This window comes from Helianthus annuus, chromosome 17, assembly GCF_002127325.2.
Source record: "Helianthus annuus cultivar XRQ/B chromosome 17, HanXRQr2.0-SUNRISE, whole genome shotgun sequence".
NCBI classification, from domain to species: Eukaryota; Viridiplantae; Streptophyta; class Magnoliopsida; order Asterales; family Asteraceae; genus Helianthus; species Helianthus annuus.
The window spans coordinates 21419477-21436095 of record NC_035449.2 but is presented as its reverse complement, the minus strand read 5'-3'; the positions used below and the strand labels follow the sequence as shown (position 1 = coordinate 21436095).

General features: G+C 34.6%; 3 protein-coding genes across 13 annotated transcripts; 1 reads left to right on the top strand and 2 right to left on the bottom strand.

The window, feature by feature from the left end:
* Positions 1 to 899: 899 nt before the first annotated feature.
* LOC110925772 lies at positions 900 to 3225 on the bottom strand. Its single transcript, XM_022169617.2, has 2 exons — positions 2856 to 3225; positions 900 to 2076 (listed from the first exon to the last, which is right to left on the bottom strand). Exon 2 carries the CDS (start codon positions 2065 to 2067, stop codon positions 1021 to 1023), a length of 1047 nt encoding a protein of 348 aa, XP_022025309.1. The 5' UTR covers positions 2068 to 2076; positions 2856 to 3225; the 3' UTR covers positions 900 to 1020.
* A 2544-nt stretch (positions 3226 to 5769) lies between these two features.
* LOC110920714 (peptide chain release factor PrfB1, chloroplastic) lies at positions 5770 to 9281 on the bottom strand. Of its 10 annotated transcripts, none has more exons than XR_004886335.1 (7): positions 8951 to 9242; positions 7621 to 8158; positions 7296 to 7516; positions 6618 to 7213; positions 6187 to 6337; positions 6055 to 6116; positions 5770 to 5981 (listed from the first exon to the last, which is right to left on the bottom strand). XR_004886335.1 is itself a non-coding variant. In XM_035986773.1 (7 exons), the coding sequence occupies exons 2-4, from the start codon at positions 7783 to 7785 to the stop codon at positions 6986 to 6988; spliced, it is 609 nt and encodes a 202-aa protein (XP_035842666.1). In that variant the 5' UTR covers positions 7786 to 8164; positions 8951 to 9281; the 3' UTR covers positions 5784 to 5981; positions 6055 to 6116; positions 6187 to 6337; positions 6618 to 6985. The 10 variants fall into 10 exon arrangements, 6 of the variants coding, with proteins under 6 accessions (XP_035842666.1, XP_035842667.1, XP_035842665.1 ...); XM_035986773.1 differs by having other exon boundaries at positions 5784 to 5981; positions 7296 to 7511; positions 7621 to 8164; positions 8951 to 9281; XM_035986774.1 differs by lacking the exon at positions 6055 to 6116 and having other exon boundaries at positions 5784 to 5981; positions 7296 to 7511; positions 7621 to 7824; positions 7905 to 8158; positions 8951 to 9237.
* Positions 9282 to 10531: 1250 nt separating this feature from the next.
* On the top strand, positions 10532 to 14374 carry LOC110922429 (probable LRR receptor-like serine/threonine-protein kinase At4g29180). Of its 2 annotated transcripts, none has more exons than XM_035986770.1 (8): positions 10532 to 11005; positions 11147 to 11222; positions 11364 to 11411; positions 11691 to 11793; positions 12170 to 12232; positions 12789 to 12978; positions 13850 to 13929; positions 14051 to 14374. In XM_035986770.1, the coding sequence occupies exons 4-8, from the start codon at positions 11703 to 11705 to the stop codon at positions 14188 to 14190; spliced, it is 564 nt and encodes a 187-aa protein (XP_035842663.1). In that variant the 5' UTR covers positions 10532 to 11005; positions 11147 to 11222; positions 11364 to 11411; positions 11691 to 11702; the 3' UTR covers positions 14191 to 14374. The 2 variants fall into 2 exon arrangements, with proteins under 2 accessions (XP_035842663.1, XP_022022426.1); XM_022166734.2 differs by having other exon boundaries at positions 14005 to 14374.
* The last annotated feature ends 2245 nt before the right edge of the window (positions 14375 to 16619 follow it).

Below are 16619 nucleotides of genomic sequence, written 5' to 3'. Positions count from 1 at the left end.
ATGTGCTCGTAGTTTGATAATTTGAGCAAGAAATTTTGCAAAGGCAATATTGCGAGTTGATAATAAAGAGACATGAGACCATCTGCTGGATGCGTTTATCAAGACCATGAAATATCTAAACGGTCCACATGGTGGATGAATTGGTCCACATATATCACCTTGAATTCTTTCAAGAAACATTGGTAATTCCTTGTCAACTTTTAAGGATGAAGGCCTTGTAATTAGTTTTCCAAGTGAACAAGAGGTACATAGAGGCATTTTATCTGATTGGGGGATCTTTTGATATTTCAATGGATGACCATGTGTGTTTTCAATAATTCTTTTCATCATTGTAGATCCTGGATGGCCTAGTCTGTCATGCCATAAGTTAAATGTCTCAGGATCACAAGAACTTTCCTTTACTGCCATATGTGCTTGAGGCACATTAATGTGTGTATAATGCAAACCAGAGTGGAGCATTGGCAGTTTTTCCAATATATGGTCTTTGCTCATGATGTGTAAATATTTCTTATTATCAACAGTCCTTGACTGAGTATCATATCCGTTATGGTATATGTTTTTGAAACTCAACAAGTTTCTTGTTGATTTTGGGGAAAATAAAGCATTCTCTATTAAGAGCTTTGTACCATTTGGTAATATTAAATTAGCTTTTCCCACTCCTTCTATCAAGTTTGTAGGACCTGATATTGTATCAACGGTTCCTTTTGTTGGTTTCAACTCATAAAAATATTTCTTAGATTTAAGTATAGTGTGTGTGGCTCCACTATCCGCTATACATATATCTGCATCATTTGTCTGCTCTTGTGCTCCAGTGGTATTCATTTTAATCTTGAAAATATAAAGAGAAATAATAATAAGTGTATAACGAAGACATTGTGAATTATTTTATAATAAGAAGTTTATTTATTAGTTGAAGACGTTACATGAAAAGAAAAACTATTGAAACATAATAAAGATATATATAATAAAGGAAATTACATAATTGTTGCATATAATTATTATGGTTTAGCAAAATTCGTTTCAGAGTTCCATGTTATTGTTAAAGTCGGCGACATTCATTTCGACGTTGATATCATTAAAATTATCCACATGGTTCATCTCCTTTTCTTTTCTTTTGAGAGAGGCTTGGTAAAGTTCACATAAATGTGAAGGTGTACGACAAGCCTTTGACCAATGGTTTGCACTTCCACATCTGAAACAAGAAGTGCCATTGTTTTCGGACCTACCAGCTTCATTCCTTTTGTTATACTGGTTGGAATTGGTATTTTGTGGAGTGTGGTAATTGGGGGTTCTTTGATTTCGACCACGACCACGACCACGACCACGTCCACGACCATGGGAATTGCTTCGGAAATTATTATTTCTTTTGAAGGAATAATTTTGACCATTACCTTTACCAAAATGGCCACGGCCATGGCCTCGTCCCCATTTTCTTCCAGAGTCTTTAGTATCATCATTAATAACAGCATTTGCTTCTGGAATGGCTAATGATCCAGTGGGACGAGCTTGATGATTTTTCATTAGTAGTTCATTGTTTTTCTCTGCTACGAGGAGAAATGAATTTAGATCAGAATATCTTTGAAACTTTTGCAACCGATATTGTTGTTGCAAGTTTATATTTGATGCATGAAATGTGGGGAAAGTTTTCTCCAACATATCTTCCTCCGTAACAGTTTGCCCACAGAATCGGAGCGTTGAGCATATCCTGTACAAAGCAGAGGTGTATTCATTCACCCTTTTAAAATCTTGGAACCTGAGATTGTTCCATTCATCTCTAGCAGTGGGAAGTAAAACTTCCCTTTGATTATCAAATCTGCTTTTTAAATCTTCCCACAAAACGTATGGATCCTCAAAATTTGAATATTCAAATTGTAACATTTCATCAATGTGTTTATGCAGGAAGACATCGGCTTTTGCCCTGTCTTGATCGCTACATTCGTTCCACTCCGTTATCGTTTCCAAAACACCCATTGACTTGAGATGTCGCTTAACATGTGCCGTCCACGGCATATAATTTTCTCCGGTGATATTAAGAGCCGGGAATTCAATTTTTGCGATGTTTGCCATTTTTTGTTGCTAAACATAAATAAGGTAAATATTAAAATCTAAATACTCATTAAAAATGAGATAACATACAAAGGTACAGCTATAAACAAATAAATGAATACATAAGTACTAAAAAAATGAGGTGGAAGCTCATACATTAAGGTTGGCAACAATATTAATACTATGCCGGCCAATATTAAAATCGGGTGAATCATCTTCGAATTTTTTTTTTTTTTTTTTTTGAATAGCCTTGAAAAGAAAACTGTTTGTTGTGGAATAATGAGATTGATAATTGGTAATTTATAGTGGTAAATTATAACCGTTTTGCAACGGTTATATTACTGTTTTATAGCCGTTATATAACGGTTATATACATATATATATATATATATATATATATATATGTATTTATAATAAATGATGTATTACATAAATGTTATTTTATAAGATATAAAATTAGGATGTATAATAAGAAAAAAATGTTAGTATACATGAATGTAAACTCTAAATTAAATGTTAGTATGTGTGTATAAATAAAAGTTAGATGCATAAATAAATACAAGTGCTATCAAGTCTTTCAGTCTCTTTACTTTATTTTTCATATTTTTTTTAAGTATGGGACTTAATTGTTTTTATGATAGGAGTGTCTGGATAACAGGGTCTCCTAAAGGAAAACAATCCCACGATACATAAAAAGACATGTTACGTTTTTGTAGTCCAACAACGATCGAATATCCATCGTAAGATACATCTGCACTGGTATTAGTTTATCATAGCAATTATAGTTTATATATTAATCAAATGCTTACTTTGATTATAATTGCTTGAACGTTTCCTTGACTAGAGCCTCGTGCTGATAACGTGTTATAATATAACAAGAATTAACACAAGATTAGTGCTAAAACTTTAAGAATTTTAGAAATGTTATAAGAGAAAGTATAAGAGAGTTGTATAACTTATAAAAGTGTATACATGAGGTGCATTTTTTCTTCTATCTTGAGCTAGTATTTATACTACAAAAAGATTAACTATTTGGTAGACAATGTTAACTATTTGGTAGACAAGATTAACTATTTAGTAGATAAGGCTATCCACAAGTTTGACAAAGAGTTCATCCACTTGCTTGGTAAATGTAGAGGTAGAACTTGATCTTCATGGTAAATCATTTTGTAATATTATAACAGTCTGTTCTTTATATTGATGGTCTAATATATTTTAGTGTCTGCTACTGTATTGTGTCAATTTTCTAGATATGTGTAATAAAAGAGCAATTGTCCATGAAGATGCCAATGGAGAGCTAATGAAAGGTATTTAGAAACAAAGAGATTATGGTCTCAAAAGTAGTGGCTGAAGTCGAAGTTTGGAGCATCTTGTGGATTAGTAATAAAGCCAAACATGTGCATGATCGGGGTTTATGCAATGTGCAGTATGTTTTGGTGTTTTCTTATGTAATTACCGAATGTATTGACCGTTGAGCTTGTAGCTTTTTCCTGTATCCTCTAATTTTCTATTTACATATATATGAATTGTCATTCAATAAATAATTTATGTCTTTTGTTTGGAAAAGGAGCAAACTGGTATTTTTACATCTGCCTAAACGACCTGTTTTACTAAAAAGCACTTGCATACGAAGAAAGATAGATGTAAAAGATGGTGCAAGAGTCGAAGATGCTGAAAAGAGAAGCCATGAAGAATTCAAAGGTAAACATATGGACATGGTACACACGTTGAATATTTCGTTATTTGGATTAAAGACGTTGAGTATTTCGTTATTATTTTGTTTACCCATGGTCTACATAGTTTGCACTTTTCTTTGATATGCCTCAGTATTGCTAACCCGTTTTATACACGTGTGAGTATTTAAAATTAAATTTTTCTACCCGGGAAGCATTCCCGGGTGATAACCTAGTAACTATAATATATACATAAAGCGGGGAAGGACAAAAAAAGAAAAGAAAAAGAAAAGAAACAACAAAGCAAAGAAAAACGATGACAAAAATGTAAATTTAAATTGAGGGTAAAATCGTGATTTGGTTGGGAGGATAAAAACAAAACTAATTGCAAAAGTGTAAATTTAAACGGGGAAAAATCGCAATTTTTAACCCAGGGCAAAATTGTAAATTTTTAGTTGTGTGGAAAAACGTAAATTTATTTTGAAATGGGGGGTAAAAACGTCATTTTGAACGGATGGCAAAATAATAATTTTAAAGCGGGGATAAAATGGTAAATTGGTTGGGCCAATGTGGGAGTCCTAGGCAGCTGTCTGACACTATTCCCCCATCTTGCGTCTGTAGTTACACACTGGTGGCAAAACCCTAATTTGACTGGAAAAGCAAACAAAACCAATGACAAAAATGTAAATTTAAATTGAGAGCAAAATCGTAATTTACCTGGGAGGAGGAAAACAAAACTAATGGCAAAACTAGAAATTTAAACGGGGCAAAATCTTTATTTCGAATCGAGGGCAAAATTGTAATTTTCTATCAGGGTAAAAGCATAATTTTATTTTGAAATGTAGGTGAAAACGTAATTTTAAACTGATGGTAAAATCGTAATTTTAAAGCGGGGCAAGTCGTAAATTGGTTTGGCCTCAATTTCACAACCAATGGCATACTTGTAATTGTAATATCAATCTTTAAAATAATATATTTTTCCTGTTCATCAAACTTGGAAAATGTTATAGAGGTAATGTTATAGAGGTAATGGGTGTATGATTTAGCCAATCTAAAATCTAAAATAAATCATAAATAAAAAAAGAATATATTCATATTAACATCGAAAATTACTATACCCAAATCACTGTTCTCGTCTAAGAGAAAAGTGAAGGAAGCAAGCATTTGAAAATGATAGCCACGTTGCAAGACACGTGGAAGTGAAGAGGGAAAAAGGAGGAAAACGTGCGAAGGATGTAATACGAAAAATGCACCGACTTTATGCTTTAAGTTTTAGGGTAATATGTCTCTCATTGGAATACATAGTCTATAACATGCATCAACCGTGTGACAACATATCACGAGTTGGTGTTTTCTCCCTCCTATTTTCGGGCTCTACTTTTCAGATCTGCTCAAGGCACATGAAATGATACCGGGTCGGACACCAATAAAAATGACATTCGTGCTTTAATCCTAATATCTTGTTGGGACATATGGAAGTTGAGAAACGAAGTGATCTTCTCCTCCAAAAAAAAGTTGGCATAAACATGGGCGAAGCTTTTAAGGGGTGGGAGGGGCGGCCGACCCCCCAAACTTTTCACTCAGTAGTAGAGAGTATGTAGTTTTCGTATAGAAAATTTTGGGTATATACGTTTTTGACTCCTCGGTTTTTATAGAAATTTTTAGGTCGGGTGACTTTCTCCCCCACAGTCAGAAATCTCAAACTTCGCCACTGTGCATAAAAATCTAGTGTACGAAATTAAGATGCATAGGTTCTTATGAGTGAAGAATAAGGGGAAAATAGATATAGTAGATTGGTTTCATTGGTTGTCTTTTGATTTCTAATCCTCTGTATGTAATCTTTTTCTGCAATATATTCTTTTCTTTAATAAAATTTGCCTTTTATAAAAAACTAGTCTAAGATCCCGCGAGTTTCGCGGGTGGCTTAACACAAACATATAATATCTACTGCCATTGAAGTCCATGTGGATCATCATTTTTTCTAGACCTTTCCAAACTAAAGTTTATTGTGTTCAATTTTAACCGAACTGTGACTTTTTGAAATCATGAATTCTTTACAGATGCTTCCTTTTTAAATGTTGATCATGAATTTTGAATTGATACAATGGCTTCATTACTTGAATCTCAAGAATTCTAAATATGCACAAATATTGAAGCCAAATTATGTGTCTATGGTGAGTACATTAATCTAAAACCTTCTGTAAGCGGGACCACTCGGGCTTGAACATTTGCCTGCAATTTTGTCACAGCTTGACAGATTTCCTGTAATCAAATATGACCATCAAGTTTGTCACAAAACGACATTAAAACAATTTTAAAACCAAACTGGCCCGACCATTCAGATCAGTTGGCAAGTACCGAGCTGCTAACTGATGGTTTTGACGACTGGCGATTGAGCTGATGTTTAGGAAAATCTCTTTTAGATCATGACTATATTAAAAAAAGAAAAAGAAAAGTCAAAACCTACCTCGCGCAGTGCGAGCGTTTAGCCAAACACTTAGCTGATAAAGATTTGAAGTGACATCTATTGTCAATCATCAGTAAAGGAAGCGAATTTTTCGTAAATGTAACATAAGATCGTTTTCCGCCGCTACCTTCTCCCTTATTCCTGATGCCGTCTGTATGTAACAAAGCAAAGGCATTACAGCAAATTATTACCTCAATCTTTAATAATACGACCAAATATTATGACATGTAATAAAAGTTAAATGATGAAGCCATGCTTAAAAGTTATTAGAATCGACATATACTGCTACAACTAAGATTCCAACCAATTGAGCAATGAATCAATATGTAGATTATTTGGTTTCTTGTTCAACAACATACTTTCCTTTTAATAAAAAGGGATGCTTTGAAATGCTCAATAAAAATATAATAAATGAGTGACGTATATCTAACCTCGTATAAATGGGTTGGTTGGCTTAATTTGAACAGTCGAGCGAAAGCAACCTGATGAATGCGAAGACTTCATCAATGTGGGCAAGCTATATATATCTTCTAAATTCCTAAATTCTGCAGACAGAACCGTTGGACAATATCTTAATTGCACCCTTTTACGAAACAGGTTATATATTTTAGTGTAACCGGGATTGACTTGGTGACCAAGTGAATTATAATACACATCAAGCAAGTTAGGAGGTGCGTGGCCGGGAGTGTACCCTTGTTTGAGTTGTTTAACTTTATAATAAAATAACTGCCTTTGCTTTGTTACATACAGATTTGGGATATTTTTATCCAAAAGAATAAAATGGCTTAAGTTTACGGATTTAACAAAAAAAACAGGTCAAATGAAGAGAGAAAGCAGCCCCTGTACAACGAACGGTTACTCCGGTTGGAATATGGGTTATCCGAACAGCGGTTTCAAGTTTATTAACATTCTGACCACCGCTCCCACCGGTTATCGAGAAACCTATTTGCAGGTCTTCCTCTGGTATTTCAACATTTAGTGAATCTTCTGGAAGAAGAGGCATCACTTCATCGCCATAAAAGCTTGTCTGCATCAATAAACACAAACTCTGTTCTTATTGGAGGGTAGTTTAGACATCTGAGTAAATAAAAGTGAGCAAAAGTCAATACCTGACGAAGACCTTTTGCGTTAAAAGGAGATTGTCTAACAATTCGATGTGTTCCTTTTTCACCGGACAAATATCCAAACGCATATCGACCTTCAGCCTCGATTGTAGCTGACTTGATCCCAGCTTCTTCTCCCATTGACTTTTCAACAACTCTTGTTTTGTATCTTTGTCTCTCTCCCCATCTTACATACATCCTTAGAAGCATATCAGCCCAGTCCTGCACTGAATATTATCAAGTAAACTTCCATAAAATGTGATATCATTCATGGCCATTGATGATGTATATGAATGAAATGATAAGTGATGTTAAAAATTTACTTGATTACCTGTGCATCGGTACCTCCAGCACCAGCAGTTATATTGATAACAGCACCTTCTTTGTCATAAGGGCCTAATAGAAGCTGACTCAGCTCAAACTTATCCAACGCCTTGTTCAATTCTTTAACAATGGTGGCAGCCTCTTCAAGAAGTGCGGTATCAGTTGACTCCATCTCTTCTGTTAGGTTAACTATAGTTTCTGCATCATCAACCTGAACAACAAATCAAACTTAAACATGACCTCTAACGCATCAAGTAGAGGTGGCAATTTTGACCCGTATAAAAGTGAAACCTGGGTTTGGACTTATAGACGAATGCCATAATATCTCAAAAAAGTAAAAAATGTTTAAAATAAAGGGATACAACAATATTGTTTCTGTAATCATATCGACATGTCATGTGATAGAAAGCACGCATTGAATCGATTATCCTTTCGCACATCTGGCAATGCCTCCATTTGCTGTTTTCCACAGGGTCATCATGGAGCCGCCTCTATGGTGGGCAGCCCTGAAGCTGATCATCACGACTTATAGAAGAATGCCAAACCTGTTACTATCACCATTAAGTTATATATGAATAAGGTCTGTAATTACGTTCAACGGATTTTGATCACAAGCCAATTTATGAAACCAGTTCAAAGCAAGGATAGTTTATCATGAAAAATTGCGAACAAATAAACTCAGCTTTAATTTATATATAGAAAATGTAGTTGTTACAGCGATACAATATTATAGATAACCATGCAAGAATACTAATGAGCAGTGTGGAAGTGATATAGTGTGAAAGGGAAATCAGAGAATAAGAAAAAGGAATCAAGTTATAATGCATCAACAATTGAGAAGAAAACACAACTTTTACTCAGTTGCTTTAGGTGGACTATATGTGTATTGGTAAACATTCCTGTCAGTATTAAACCTCATAAAATTCAAATCAGTTCAACAAAACCGAATAATTAGGTATTTTCAAAAACATGAAAGTTATGCATACCAAAAACCCTAATAATGATGAAAAACAAAATACCATTAATCGATCTCATATAATAAAATGTGAAACCCTAAAACAAAATAACGATTAATTTGTGTTATTGTGACATCCCACAAGTATCAAACCACGTGATATTCAATCCGTATCATCAAACAGAAAAAAAATTAGGGTTCTCAAGAACATGAATGTTTAGTGAAAACATAAACTTTCGAACAATTGACTACAAAAGATTCAAGAAAACAGTTTGACTGTAACTATAAAGCGATAACAAATCCCTCAAAATTCTTACAACAATCAATCGAAATACGAAAAAAAAATTAATACTGACAAAGTGAAAAAGTTAAATCAGAATACCTATTAGAAGATTGATCAGAGAAGAAAAATAGAATAGACCAATAAAAGGATCGGTCTTTTGTTCCTCAGATTCATACTCTGCGTTGTTTGTTGAATCTCTATTTTTGTAAAACCCTAAACAACGTACAAAGGAAGAAGATGTAAGGCGACGAAGAGGGAGAAGAGAGAATGGAGATTAGGGTTTCTAGATATAGAGGCGGATGAAAGGAAAAAAAAAAGTAATACAGAGAGGGTTTTCAAAGGAGAAAAAGAGGAGAAAAAGGCGATGGATTGAGAATGTGAATACGAAGGAGAGAGCAGAGCGTGTTTTTGTTTTACCGCTCAAAAGATCATTCAGCCATACAATCAGATGACACGTGGCAATAAGTTTTTTAAGAATAGGACAAATGGCATAAGTTTGTTTTGTTTTATTATAAGGTATAGATATCTTGATCAAAATTTTCGGAAACTTCCATAGAATTAATTGGGGTGGGTAGAGATTAAGAGAAAGAAATTGGTCAAACATAATTAATCTTGCAACTTAAAATCAAACGCTTCGAGAGGACGACAAAAGCTCAAACATTAGGGTGCACAAGTCAAAAGTTTCTTCATGGAACGTAACGTACAAAAAATATATTTTATATACCTTGAAATAATAATTCAACATCAACAATAAATGTAATGTTAGAAGTCACAATAATCATCATAAAATATAATAAATAGTAATAATGATGATAATATTAAAGAGTAGTATATGAAAGTAGTAGTATTGTAGTAATGTACCAACTGTTACATCATTAATTGCTAGATCAAGTAGACTAAGATTTGTTATTTTTTTTAAAGGCCAACAAATCAATCCCGAGCATTCTCGGGGTATTCACTCGACAAACGGAATACTCCGAGAGTAACCCGAGTGGTCCATCACCAATTCCGGGGAAAACCCGGTAACCCACCCGCTTGTAGGCACGACGGTAAATTATCAGTAAAACCCGTTTGGCTCAAGAATCGAACCTAGGTTTCCCCGGTTCTCCTATCACTGCCCACCAGTGCCTCACTCTTTTTTTTGCATCAAATGGGAATTGAACTTGGGTCTTCAAAAAAGAACTCAAGTTCTCCTACCACTTGAGCCAGAGGTCATTGGCACTAAGATTTGTTACTGAGACCATGGCTTTACTTTGTATGATAATTGTTAAAACAAGAAAAAAGATGTAAAATTTGTTTTAATTTGAAGGTTAAGAAGTTGCTTCCTGGAGATTTTGGTTGTCAACTGTATCTTGCTTACCCCTAGTTGTTTTAGATCGATGGCAGTTTGTTTATAACTTTCAGATCATCCGTAATGGTTAATGCTTTCTAAAGGGCATTTTTCGCAACATCATCATCGACTTTTCAAAAAATATGTAATGGTTAATGTCTCTTGATGCCTTTTCAATTATTACTTTCCATTCTTTTTTCTTTCTTCATTTTGCATTATATTATCTATATACTATATATAAACATTTCCCATGTCTAAAATAGTCATTTCTAGCCCTAATTTTAAGATGGCAAGTGAAAAGTTAGTTAAAATCCCCCTTTTTTGTTTCATTTTCTTCCATTATTGCCCCTCTCCCCTAACAAACCGGCCTCCAACTCATTGTCATTCTCGAATATCAATCACCATGGTTCAATGCGACCTTTCAGTATTTACAATTGAATGGGATCAATTGAGGGGATTGAATGCGAGCCTACGTATCGACTGAGTGTTGAATGCGAGCCTGCATATCGATTGAGTGGGATTGAATGCAAGCCCGGAATTGAATCGTTTCAGAGTAAATGAAGCAGGGTAATTTCTTAACGGCGAGAATTTGACCGTCTCAAGCAATCAAGAAGCCATAAATTTCATAATTCCTTGGAAACCGTTGGAAGATCTTAAAATGGGTACGTATCATGTGCTACATCCCATCGTCTTCTCTGTTTTTCCCAAGCCGACGAAAACTACAGTAACCACCGGACCAACTATCAAAGTGGTCATGTTTCCCATTTGTTCGGCATCCCGCAAAAGCATGTAAAGGCCATTACACAATGCCCCCTTTAATGTCGGTAAGAAACTGAAACCCTAAACTGATGTTATAACTGTACTATTTTTTGTTTCATTAGTATTTTTGGTTGTTTCCCTGGAATATCTTTGGGCCACCATTTATGTGTATGTATTCATGTATAACCATTTATGTGGTTAATTAGATGTGGAAAAGTGAATGTCTGCTTCAGCGAGGATTTTGGTCAGGAAAGTGGTGGCGCCGACACGATTTTAATGCAGGCAAGTGTGTACTTAAGTGGCTATTTTACAGGTTGTGTCAGTGATTATGTTTGTTTTAAAGGCCGCACGCCAAGTGTTTGTGATATTGCCTGAATGAATGGAATTAGATTGGTTGATTGGTGGTGTGTGTGTTTTGTATAGATGGTCTGAGCATTGGGCTGATCTACAAAAATAGAGAAATCATATACGGTAACTACACGATCTTTGACAACTGATTTTTATTGAGTGAAATATGCTATAGATAACTTATTTTTATTTTATTAACAATGGAATGAGTAATTATGGTTTTATGAAATTAGAAGGACTAATTTTTAAACATATAAAAGGATTTACACATAGTTAATCCAAATAAATAAATAGAATGAAAACACATGCACCTAACTCTACAAAATGAAACCAGAACTAATAGATTAAGAATGAGTGCCAGCTGTACATGTAAATTTATAGAAATATATGGTTTAACTGCAGGTTGAGCTCTTGATGAGGGTTCATCATAGGAATTTGGCCTCATTTGTGGGATATTCTCATGATAATAACAGAATGGCGCTTGTATACGAGTACATGGCTAATGGTAACCTCAAAAGTTATATATCAAGTATTGCGTAGTATTTCATTTTGATATTTAACGTTAGAGGTTGTTAAGTGAGTGGGTGTGGGTTTGGTTAAGTTTCAAAGTGGTTCGGGTTGAGAACAACTAAACGTTGAGTGATAACAAAACGTGCCAGATTCATTGACCCATAAACACTTTTTGTTCACCTTTTTAACATCATTAATGTGTTAGATTAGATAAGATTGTCTATATTTTACCCTCCTCATACCCTACCTTAGTTTTGCTATTGGTGGGATTTACTAAGTATGATGATGATGATGATGATATGACACTATTTGAGATAAAACATGACCTAAAACTACTCATGTATGACTATCATTGATTTTGTTTATTGCAGACAGAAATATCCACCCGTTGAAATGGGAAATGAGACTCAAAATTGCGATAGATGCTGCACAAGGTGCATACTTATCTAAACTGTTGAAAACCTTCATTTTTTTTTCATTTCTTACAGTGTGAGACTTCTCTTCCGTCTTCATAATTTTTTTTGCATGAATGCGTCAAATTTGAAGATTCATAATTTTTTTTTGCATGAATGCGTCAAATTTGAAGATATTTTGAGTATATTGACAATAGTCCAATTCATACTAACAGCTTAATGTTTTCATTTTTTGGTCCTGGAAAGAAATAAAGATATGATAGGTCAGATTTACATAATTGAAGGTGGGACCCACAAAAGCTTTTGTATTGTCAACGTTGTGACCAATGTACCATTTGACAAATGCTTTTGAATTTTTTTTTTTTTTGGTTTATGACACAATTTGTGTTTGGGGTTGGATATCGATTATTTGAGTGAAATAAGTTGATAACAATTTGAAGTTGCTTGTAAAGATGCAGTTTTAACAATTTGAAAATGATGTCATAGTGGGTCCTATGTTTGTGTATACGAGAAATGGGGACCCGTGATATAAAAATAACAAAAAGTAATGTAACTGAACGAACCTCTTGGATTACAGGATTGGAATACTTACACCACGGTTGCAGACCGACTATAATTCATAGAGATGTAAAATCAGCCAACATCCTTCTTAGTGAAAATTTGGATGCTAAAATGGCGGATTTTGGTCTTTCAAAGGGTCTCCTTGATGATCAAACTACTCATATTTTGACGGACGTTATTGGTACATCCGGTTATCTTGATCCAGAGTAAGCACTTATAATATCTACAAAATGTACATCTTCTTTTTTGTGTAGGTGAGGGTTAATGATTTGATTTATTATCTTATATTAGAAGATATCTTTGTAAGCTACAAAAGTTAGCTAGACATGAATGGCCTAAACACGTTGAGAGTCCCCCAAAAGTAAAATTTTATCGCATACACTCATCGAAATCACTTGAACAAATTGGATCATTATTAGAATTAGAAAGGAGTAAAACTGAGGGGTGATTGTGCACATATAAAAAGGATTAAGGGCTAAAAATGTAACTTTTTTCTTATCTTATTAGCATATGTTGCACATAAGATATCATTTCCCCTGTACTAATATAGTGTTTCTTGTCATATTAACACATTAGTTATATACGTAAAAGGTTTAAAGTGATACGGCCGAAAAAGCATTTAGGGTCAACCTAACCCGACCATCCTATAAATATGATCCATTTTGGTATGTTAGTCAACCCGCAAAATGCTTATTCATCCACCTACATTGGTATTTATAAAGTTAAATGGAATTATTATGACCTTTAAGAACTAATGATCAATTTGCATCCATAAAGGTACCCCAGGTCTCACAATTTGAATGAAAAGAGTGATGTATACAATTTTGGGATCCTTCTTCTAGAGCTAATCACGGGCCATTTGACTTTTTTTTTTCAAACTACAGTTTTGCCTGGTTTTACCTGGTCTATCATTTTCTTTTTCTTTAAAAGAAAACATTTAGTCTGTTGTAAAAGGCTTACTTCTGCCTCATTGAGCAGCTTCTGGTAAGGCTCATAAGTAAATCGGACAATATTTGTTGGTACGAGAGACAAGGTGTCACAAGTAAATCTTCTCATAAATTTCCGATCTCTTTACAGTGAGAAGAAGATTCGGGTGGTTATATGCATCAATTCAGTTCACTTTTGTGGTAGTCTTCGCGCATATTTTCTACAATGTGGTAAGTAGCCCACAAAGTTCATTCGCACACACATGAAAACACACTCACTATGTATCTTTCGAATGTCGTGCTCAGGCTCATGTGCAGCCTGTTTTGTCGATCCTGCTTGCAACATTTGTAGGGTGTGGGGTTGCAGTGTGTGGTAGCTTGATTGTTGTCGAGATAATAAGATTAGAAAGACGACGGAAACATGACAGTGACACTTCAGATCAGCAAATGACATCCACGAATCGTTTTATATCCGCAACCAAGACACACTAAAATTGCATCCTCGTCTTTTCATGTTGTTCTTCCACTAATAATTGAAACTGGGAACAGAGAAGCTGACAGAGGTAGGTAAGTTTGGGATCTTTCTTTCTTACATAAGGAAAGATGATTAATGTGATGACCCTGTAGTTTTAATTAAGACGAGAACGTAGTGCAAAAATATAGATCAGTGATTCAGTATATGACGAACAATATTAAAAAGTTTATTCTAAATTCAATTTATTTATATATTGTGTTTTCTTATCTATACTAAAGTCTTGTAACCATTTAAAAATTGATTATCAATGACTCATTATAGACTCTTGTGAAACTTTTGGATGGATTTATAGTTTCTTTTAATTTGGAGATATCATCTTCAAAATTAACTTAATAGAAGTTTTCGAGTATGAGCAAACGGGTCTTTTAAATGCTTTAGATAGAAATATCAGTTTTCAATGAAAAAAATCTCATTAAGAATATTAGGAATACCTGATACAATGATAGCGGCTTCGGACACCAACGAGATAATCTTTATCGTTTTAACTTTTAAGGTTTGAACTATGTTCCCATCCCGTATTGTTCACTCCGCTGCAACGCGCGGGTTCCCCACTAGTAAATATAAATGTTTCTTCCTCATGCTCCTATAAAGCTATAGTGTTGGGCCCATTACTTATGGGCTCATTGTTGTAAAACAAAAAAGGCTGAAAATAGGAGATAAAACATGAAACACCAAAATAATATATAGAGCGGCCAATATTATTGATTGAGGACAAAAGTTTCCAAACAAAAAAACTACAAACTATAATTAATATGATCCATCTACTATGTATGAAGTATTAACTACCCTATGGCTTGACAAAATGTGATAAATATTTGAAATAGCAGCTTCTTGCATTAATAATTGGCAATTCTACAAGGTTGAGTGATTTGAAGCGATGGGAAAGTAAGCCACCGGGATGGCTGCACCTTTGCGCTTTGATTCGTTGTCACCATACAATTTGAGTGTCTCTCTCGCTTGAACCCATGAAACAATTTAACAAACCAAACATTATAGCCATCTTCACTCTACGAAATAGGAAAACGGGAAATCTCTCGTACATTTTGATTGTGTTGTGATAACTAATTATCATGTGTTGTTAGTTGTGGTGGATGAAGTGGTGGTCATTCATATATTAGTTACAAAAGCTTAACTAGAAACTTCCTAGTAATTCCTTGGCGTGGAGAGAAAGGCGATGAAATGAGTCAAAGTGAGATTTGTTTGTGTTCTGAGTCAAAATCGCACACTTAGTGGAATCCTTCTAATCATTTTGTAACCATTATAGGTAACTAGTTTAATCATCCCGCCGCGTTGCGGCTAACTTCTTTTATTATTTAGTCTGTGTTTACTTGTGTTTTGAAATCATTACGAGCACGTTGCGCACGGAACCGTTGACAAGAATAAAAATAAAATGTAGAAAAAAACACCAAAAGATAACCGAAAGAAAATCAACCAAAAAAGTTGCATGGTAATGATGTTGTCCGTATGAAACTTGTAGTCAGAGATGAGCAAATGGTATTGGGTACCAGTACCGAATTTCCCGAACCCAAATATCTTAAGTACCAATTCAGTACTGACTTTTGGCGTTCCTAATACCGGTTCGCTACCAGTTTTTACCTTCATATACCTGTACCATAACCGGTATTTTTGGTACCAGTGTCAATTCAGTATCGATTGGCACCGAGCTCATCCCTACCCTTGAAACTAAAAAAAAAACATTAAAAGTTGATAAAAATCAACAAAAAAAGTTGTACGATATCGTTGTTCGTACGGTGCCCGTGATCAGGGATGAGCAAATGGTACCGGGTAGTTGTACCGAATTTCCCAAACTAAAAGATTTTCAGTATCAATTCGGTACCGACTTTCGACCTTTTCTGTACCAGGCTGGTGACGGTTTTTACCTTCATCTACCAATACCGAACTGGAGCTTACCGGTATTTTCGATACCAGTACTAGTTGACACCAAGCTTATCCTGACCCGTGATACAAATTTAAAAATTATTATAATATAAAATGCAATAATGATACTAAACCGGAGCGTACCAGTATCTTCGATACCAGTGCCGGTTGACACCAGGCTTATCCAACTAAAAAACTAAAGAAAAAAATGTATATATTATTATAATATAAAAATACTATTCATAAGGTTCTATTATTAATATATAGGATAATTTATAAAGTATTTGAATAAAAGTTTTATGTAGGGGTGAGCAAAAGGAAAAACCCGACTCTACCCGACCATTACCCGACCCGACCTAAGAACTGATCAAACATAAAATATAGAACCGATTCACTACCCTAAATATAGGGTCGGTTCCGGTCCATAGGTCAAAGTCGGGTTTCACCATGAAAAGAACCGAGAACCGACCCGACCCGATTTTATATGAAAAACTAGAACTGATCTAAA

What these genes read in the sequence shown, in the direction of transcription:
- LOC110925772 (XM_022169617.2), bottom strand. Translation starts at nt 2,067, where the DNA reads ATGGCAAACATCGCAAAAATTGAATTCCCGGCTCTTAATATCACCGGA.
- LOC110922429 (XM_035986770.1), top strand. Translation starts at nt 11,703, where the DNA reads ATGAGGGTTCATCATAGGAATTTGGCCTCATTTGTGGGATATTCTCAT. An exon ending in TGCGATAGATGCTGCACAAG is followed by an intron (nt 12,233 to 12,788) that starts GTGCATACTTAT and finishes CTTGGATTACAG; the next exon opens with GATTGGAATACTTACACCAC. An exon ending in CGCATATTTTCTACAATGTG is followed by an intron (nt 13,930 to 14,050) that starts GTAAGTAGCCCA and finishes CAACATTTGTAG; the next exon opens with GGTGTGGGGTTGCAGTGTGT.
- LOC110920714 (XM_035986773.1), bottom strand. Translation starts at nt 7,785, where the DNA reads ATGGAGTCAACTGATACCGCACTTCTTGAAGAGGCTGCCACCATTGTT. An exon ending in CTGGAGGTACCGATGCACAG is followed by an intron (nt 7,512 to 7,620) that starts GTAATCAAGTAA and finishes TATTCAGTGCAG; the next exon opens with GACTGGGCTGATATGCTTCT. An exon ending in ACGCAAAAGGTCTTCGTCAG is followed by an intron (nt 7,214 to 7,295) that starts GTATTGACTTTT and finishes TTATTGATGCAG; the next exon opens with ACAAGCTTTTATGGCGATGA.